Source organism: Rosa chinensis, chromosome 3 (assembly GCF_002994745.2).
Source record: "Rosa chinensis cultivar Old Blush chromosome 3, RchiOBHm-V2, whole genome shotgun sequence".
In the NCBI taxonomy this organism is placed as follows: domain Eukaryota; kingdom Viridiplantae; phylum Streptophyta; class Magnoliopsida; order Rosales; family Rosaceae; genus Rosa; species Rosa chinensis.
The window spans coordinates 26,334,232-26,342,200 of record NC_037090.1 but is presented as its reverse complement, the minus strand read 5'-3'; the positions used below and the strand labels follow the sequence as shown (position 1 = coordinate 26,342,200).

At 37.7% G+C, this 7,969-nt stretch overlaps 1 protein-coding gene across 1 annotated transcript; it reads left to right on the top strand.

Annotated features, from left to right (window-relative positions):
- Positions 1-1,348: 1,348 nt before the first annotated feature.
- Positions 1,349-6,259, top strand: LOC112195062 (probable disease resistance protein At5g66890). Its single transcript, XM_024335408.2, has 6 exons — positions 1,349-1,482; positions 1,602-2,219; positions 2,716-3,119; positions 3,251-3,609; positions 3,749-3,960; positions 4,101-6,259. Coding segments are annotated over exons 1-6 (2,436 nt in total). The 5' UTR covers positions 1,349-1,481; the 3' UTR covers positions 4,943-6,259.
- Positions 6,260-7,969: the final 1,710 nt, after the last annotated feature.

Here is a 7,969-nt window from a genome sequence, read left to right as displayed (position 1 = left end):
AGTTGTTTATTAATATGTTAATTGAAAACATTCTAAAAATCATGCTCTACGAATGATGAATTTCAAGAAAATAATGTTAACAAGGTTAACATGTATCGGCATGCAATTAGCCAATTACATTCCATGAATGCTCCCATGACACTTCTAACGTACCAATCCATGTAAAACCGTATTTCTATTCAAGTTGTCATACTTCTTAATCTCACCATTGATTATAAAAAAAAATAATAAAAAAAACATAAACATCTTCTAACATATCATGCAAATTGTATCCCTCCATATATATACAAATTAATGTGTTGATTTGATTAAACATTTTTGCTTTCTTGCCGAGTCATTTCTTATCATGATTTGGCGTAACAGAGTGTTGGTTTTGATAACTAGTTTGGTGACGAGGTCCTAAATCGCCATCATCTTTAGAAAGGCTTTTCTCTCATACCAACCTTTTCAAATTAAGTGTCTTACAATAAAAGTGAGAGCGCCCTCACTACAGTGCAAATTTACGATCCAAATTGTACATCTTTTAGGTTGATTTTGCAACATCATTCTTATAAAATTCATCAAAATAACCTTAAAAGTGTTAAGCTTTTGGCCAATTACATAATCTAAATTATATAAGAATGAGGAAAAGTATTTGTTATTCCATCCTAGTCCCAAGTTTGAAACTTGTTTTGGTCTACAACTCAAAAATACAAATTTACTTCAATCGGGAGAATTAATCCACAGAATAATGGAGTCTCATACGTACATGGTGCTCCTGGTGTAATTTTCCTTGCACCATAAGGTTCTCTTAAATAAAATATCTGTAAAGGCCAACTTTTATTTATTTAATGAACTAATAAATCAATAATTGTAGTGCCCAGAGTTAGCAATGAAAGAGCAATGCTGTTTTCCATCGAAATATTGGTTGTTTTATTGTTCATAAAGCAACAGACTATTTATTTTGGTAGAAGAACATAATTAATTGGCTCATGAACTCTATTACACAAAATTGTCTATATCTTTCTCCGGGTTTAAGCATCGGTCTCTCCATTGTATAATTCTACTCAAGCACTCATGTGGGAGAAATGAATTTCCAAACTTGATTGGATCGCGACTCTCATTTTTTTTTTTTTTTTTTAAACTAAGGATCGCGACTCTCATTTAAGAACACTTTTTATTCCAATAATTGGCCCAAACAACGCGGCTCAAATACTAGGTTCCAAGTTCTAACGTATACGCGGCCCTAGTACTCACAAAGAATTTACCAGGAGCCCGATCGGTTATTTCCTTTCCTGTAATTTTCATTTTTCACGAAAAAACAGAGTATCTGACCATCTGTTGACTCTATTCAACAACCGCGTCAAACTGAAGAAGCTCTATTTAAACAAATCGACTGCTAGAGAGGGAGATTTCAAACAACGCAGCACTCTTTTGCTCATTGTGCAAGAAATAATATTCGTTGTTATCTACGAAAGCATTTGATTGTGACGATACTAACAAGTAAGAATGAAGCGACAATCTTATTGTTTCTCTGGTTCCAAATGCGAATATGCGATTAACTCTTTTAAATTTTCTTCTGTAAAGTTTTGCTGATTTTGGCGTGTGTTATGTAATGGCAGTGGCATTGATAGGAGGAGCGGGTTTGTCAGTAACATTTTGGACGCTGTGTGATTCTGTTAAGCAAGTGAAGGAGCAGTTCAAACCCCAACTCGGGGATATCAAATCCACTCTGGACTCTTTGGAACCACTGATCAAAGAGATGGCAGAGTGTGAGAAGGAATTGGGTGGTCAAGGGGAGGAACTAGAGAATCTTAGAGTGGAAATGGGGGAAGGAGTGGAGCTTATTCGCAAGTGCTCGAAAGCGAGCAGGCTCAAGCAGTATAAGTATGGCAGCCGGCTTGTTAAATTGAGCAAGTCACTTCAAAGATTGTTGGGGATACTCAAAGTGCAGGGAATAAGGGATGTGAAGAAGGCATTGGTTTCAGTGAGGAACATTGAGAATGTCGTGCAGAGAATTGAAGGGAATTGTGTGATACAGAACAATCAGTCTGAAAAAATTCAAGGGTGGTGTGCTGTGCCTGAGCCTCCAACAATTACGGTTGGATTGGATGTGCCTTTGTGGGAATTGAAGAAGAAACTCTTTACTGACGGAGTTTCGATGGTGATAATTACTGCTCCTGGAGGATGTGGAAAAACTACACTGGCAACAAAGTTGTGCCAAGATGCAGAGGTCAAAGGTATTGTATATGATGATACTAATACATATGAAACGTAATTTTATTTTTATAAGTGACATGTTAGATACAATATCTATTTCAGCTATAGATTGAGCTAGAATGTTATGCCTTGTATTAGAAATTTCTGTCAAGCTTTTTATTTCAATATGGCTAAGCGACAATAGTTTCAAAGAGGCACCAGTCTTACTCTGCATAGTTCTATGTAAAGCCTTCCTCATTGCTGATACAATAGCCATGTAGGAAAAGTAACATATTTTTCAATATCTGATTGGTAGGAATTTTTATTATTGACAGTAACCAAGCATTTTTTGTACTTCAAGATAGGACGTGCCTTTTTAAGAAAACTGACTTCCTATTTGCATATATTAGGCCTCCATTTGAGTTTAGACATTCATTTTCAAGACACACAGATGGTGAAATGTATTTATTCATTTTACAACTGCAGACAGATTTCAATTAACTCCTAGTGACACTTCCTTATCTTTTGTTTGGATAGATAAATTCAAGAGCAACGTCTTCTTTGTTACTGTTTCCAAGAAGCCCAACTTATACCTAATTGTACAAGAGCTGTATCATGGAACGGGTGGCCAGGTCCCCGATTTCCAAAATGAAGCAACTGCAGTTAGCTGGCTGCAGCAATTTCTGAAGCAAACAGGACAAAATCCTATGTTGTTGGTCCTAGATGATGTCTGGGCAGGATCGGAATTCATTCTTGAGAAGTTTGATGAATTAAAGATGTCAGATTGCAAGATATTGGTAACATCATGGTCTGCTTTTCCAAGATTTGGTTCTCCATATTATCTAGAATGTTTGAACGATGAAGATGCAATGGCACTTTTTCACCATGCAGCATCCTTAGGAGATAGGAGCTCTTATATTTCAGAAGATCTTTCACGAAAGGTGATTTTCTTAGTCTGCAATACAAAAAATATATGCATATTGATGCAGGAAAGGATGATGAGAAACAAAATTCACAGGATGAATAATGACTGACTCAAATAGTAATTGACTAGATGAATTCTGCTTTGCAGATAGTAGAACGTTGTATGAGATTTCCACTTGCAATTACAGTTGTTGGAAGATCACTATGCGGGCAGCCAATAGAGATTTGGCAAAAAAGAGTATTGGAATGGTCTAGAGGTTCTTCTGTTCTTGAGTCTGAACATGATTTGCTTGATTACCTCCAGAGTAGCTTAGATGCTTTGGATGGAGAGAAGTCTCTTATCAGGGAATGCTTCCTAGACCTTGGTTTATTTCCCGAAGATCAAAGAATCTCTGCTACTGTCCTCATCGATATGTGGGCAGAGTTATATGGCATAGAAGACATTTCGTCCATTGTGAATCTCTATGAACTCGCCTCTCGGAGTTTGGCTAATCTGGTAGACACAAGGTAGGCAGGCTTTACTTTCACTTGTGTGATTTTGTCACTCCAGTTTTTCCTTTATGTCAATGGGTATCCGCTTCTAATAATTTTCTACCGCAATATGTTGAAGGAATTTCTTAAGGAATTTAGTTTTGATTATAACCAGGAACGACAATAAGGATGGCGATGGCTATTACACTGAACACTTTGTTACACAGCTTGACATGCTTAGGGAGTTGGCTATCCAACAGATTAGTCGGGAACCACTACAACAGAGAATGAGACTTAAGATTGACATAAGTGGAGACAACTTTCCTATGTGGTGGAAAGAACAAAAGTATCAATACCTCATCACTCGCGTTGTATCTATCTCGACAGGTTGTTACATGCATCTCTTCCTCAACAAATAATTCACATTAACACATATGCACATGCAAGGCCCATAAACTTAAATTTCAACAGTATTTTGCACATATAATTTCTTTCCCATCTCACATCATATACCATAATAATTGCAGACGAAGAGTTTTCATCTAAATGGCAAAACTTGCAACTACCAGAAGCAGAGGTTTTGATTTTGAACTTTCAGACCAAGTATTATGCCTTACCTGAGTTTGTGGAGAAAATGAATAAACTGAAGACTCTAGCACTCACAAGTTCGGGTACCAGTCCTGCTGAGTTGAATAACTTTCAACTAGTTGATTCAAAACCAAATTTAAAGAGAATCAGATTAGAACGAATTTCATTTCCTTCGATAAGCAGGTATCCTATACAGTTGAAAAGTTTGAAAAAGATTTCTCTATTCATGTGTAGCATCGGCCAAGGTTTTGGTAACGGTTACATACATATATCAGAGGCGTTTCCAAATCTTGTTGAAATGAATATTGATTACTGCAATGATTTGGTGGAGCTGCCTGCCGATCTCTGTGACCTTATTCAATTGAAGAAACTCAGTGTCACCAATTCTCATAAGCTCTCCGTCTTACCTGAAGACATTGGAAATCTAGTAAATTTAGAGCTGCTGAGGCTTAGGTGTTGTACAGACTTGTCAGAGTTACCCGGCTCGATTAGGAACCTCAAGAACTTAAACTTGCTTGACATATCGAATTGCTTTAGCCTTAAGGAATTGCCTGAAGACATTGGAGAAATGTGCAGTTTAGAGAAGCTCAACATGAGACAGTGCTCGAGATTGAATGAGTTGCCTCCATCAGTTGTGGATCTTGAAAAGTTAATGGAAGTGACATGTGATGAAGAGACAGAAATCTTATGGGAGCCCTTCTTACCGTATCTCAGGAACATACACATAAAGGTTGTGAAAGAAGATATGAACCTGAATTGGCTCCACGAGTCTCATTTCTGAGACCTTTCTTTCCTCAAATTAACAAATGTTGCAGCAATGCTGGGGAGAGGATGACGAGAGGAAAATGGATTTGGGAATCTAGGACGGGTGTTTGAGCGAGCTTTGGTAAAACGAATCTGATTTCTGGGTCTGTTGGTGGTGGCTGCAAAGGCTTGGGCCTGTGGCAGGGGTTGAACAAGAGGTTGTTGGGCCGCCTGGTGTTCCAGCTCGATTTCCTGACTTAGTAAGAGTCCGTGAAGCTCATCAGGAGTGACTGGCTCGGATATGACGCGAATAGAGGTTTTGAATGACTCATAATCAGGTGTGAGTCTGTGAAGGATATGAGCAACGAGATCAGTATCCTCCAAGAGTTTGCCGGCAGCAGCATGAGCGTAAGAAACAGCTTTGATTTGTTGAAGAAATTCGGAGATGGATAGAGAGCCCTTGCGAATAGTTTGGATCCGGCGCTTGAGTTGAAGTACAGCACATGAGAGCGCGTCACAGCAGCAAAACGGCGTTCAAGAATCAGCCAGAGAGAGCAGGCAGTGGTGGCACCAACCGTGAAAGGAAGGATGGGTTCGGAGACGGAAGTTGTGAGCCAAAGTCTGCAGGTACAATCCTTTTTCAACCAAATAGGGTAGGCTGGATTGGCTTGAGTGCCAATGAAAACTGGAGGAGAAGCTTCAGATCCATCCACAAGGCTATACATGCCCTAGTTTTGAAGAACCAAAGTGGTGATATCCTTCCAAAGAAGATAATTGTCTTTGGTGAGTTTGAGAGGGATGAGGCTAGCAACATGATTGGGAACAATTTCTGGAGAAAGAAGAGAAGGCCCAGTGGAAGAAGGTGGAACAGAAGAGTTGGTGGGAGGAGTAGAATTGGTTTCGAGTGATGAGGAGCTTTTAATTAAGCTTGAAGCTCTGATACCAAGAAGAAATTTGACAAGACAGAGACTTTGAAAACAGAGAAGATAAAGGTAATAACTCTTGTATATTTGCTTGATGTGTTCATCTACAGTAGGATGATATTTATACAACAAAGTGATGAAGACTTAGCTACTACTAGACAATAGATCACATGTGTTATATGAAGGAGTTGTCTTTTGTACAATTGAAGTGTGTGGTTTGGGTGAAGTCTGGACCTGATATATAGCAAACAAACTGGTTTCTTGTACTATTGAGTTGGTGCACGAGTTGTCTCCTCTTGTGGGGAAGAATTCCAGATGGTTCTTTTGGGTAAGGATTGCCTATGTGCATCCTCATTACTGATGCTACTGCCATGGTCACCTTGCTGTGGCATTATAGTGTTATTAACACCTAAAATAGGTGTATAAATAAATCCCTGCAATCTCAATGGTTATCGATGGTAGTATAGGAAAGAGGGTGTCTCCTGCAGAGGATTGTAGCTCAATAATTGTAAAACAGACTCTGAAAACTCGAAACAGACACTAGAAAAAGACCAAAATAAAAACTATACCTAGAGTCAACCAAAAATTATAAAATTAAATACACACTAACTAGACACACAGACGAAGATACATTCAAAATTTGGGAGTAATAGGAGTTGAACTGCTATACTAAATAAAATGAAGAAAACGAAGGACAGAAGACTAACGAAAACAGAAAGCAATTAGGGGGTTTCGGTTTTGATCAAATATGAGAAAACTAGCTAGGTACTACTTCTCACCACTAGACGATGATTACACCTATGATGTATTTACTAACATGTTCAATTCATTCGGATATCCTTACTCAAGCTAAGCCAATGATGTGTTGTACTTAACCTATCAATCTTTCTTACTTGGTATGTTAAGAGAATGATGTTTTCAACTTAACTTAGCTTCTAGAATGGAACCTAGAGTGATGTTCTCGCATAACCCTCACCTAGAAGTCATTAAGGTCTAAAAGATCATGAATAAGGCTAGGCAATTTTGGTACTGATGTTGTCCTAATCTACCTAGACGTTGGTTTATATGAATAGGGCTCAAGTCATTCACTCACTACTCTAGAATGCAAGTACATGATGATCATACAAGACACTCATAGATTTACAACCTAGCATGCATACTAATATTGCGCACCATCAATAAACATACAAAGTTGATCAATGAACAAACAATAAACCAATGAATATCCGAAATCCAAAGAACTTGTTAAATAAACACCAACATCATAGTTACACCATGTCTAGGGCTAAAAGCAGCCCCTAACTAAAAGAAAATTAGTTACTCATCATCTTGGAAAACACACAAAAGAAATACATGAGTTTTGGGAAGAATAAAGAATCAAAAAGATGGAAAACAAGGCAAACGATCGATCCCCAGATTCCAACGATCGATCGTTTCTGGGCTCCGAACTTTACTTCTTCTCCTTGAGTTGCTTGAATGGATTCTGGCTTCTCTTGTGCATTGTCCCCCTTGATTGTGACTTCTAAAAACTTTTTATTCCATCTTAAAACTCTTTTACTTTGTTTCCTTGTGGATCTCTAACTCTTTGCTTCAAAGAAAAGTCATAATCCATCGAAATTCCTTATTGAATCAGAATTCCACACACTTTCTTTCTTTAAGCATTCTTTTCCTAATTTGCTTCAGAAAACCTAATAAACACAGAAATAAATAAATCATCTAAAAATGATATAAAGTATAAACTAACAAAGAAAAGCATAGGGTTAAATAATAATAATGTAGCATAAATATGCTCCTATCAGTTGGTATGATCCGTCTCAAATGAACCTTAATAAGCTTAACTTTCTAGACAGAATCAGCGATTAAGGGACTGCCGATGACATTGGAGATATGTGCATCCAACGACGCTCAATATCAAACAGTGCACCTGTTGTGAATCTTGGACAGTTAAAAGGAACTTATATGTGGTGATGAAGAGAAGAAAATTTGTGGGAACCTTTTGTTAGTATAAAATATTAAAATGTATATTGGCATTCCTTATTTTAAGAAAACTCTACCTACTAAGTTCAAGAGTTTGAAACCCAAGTATGAAGCCCAAATCTGAAGACCTTTTTGTTTTGTCTTCTCCATTGTGTTGTGTTGTC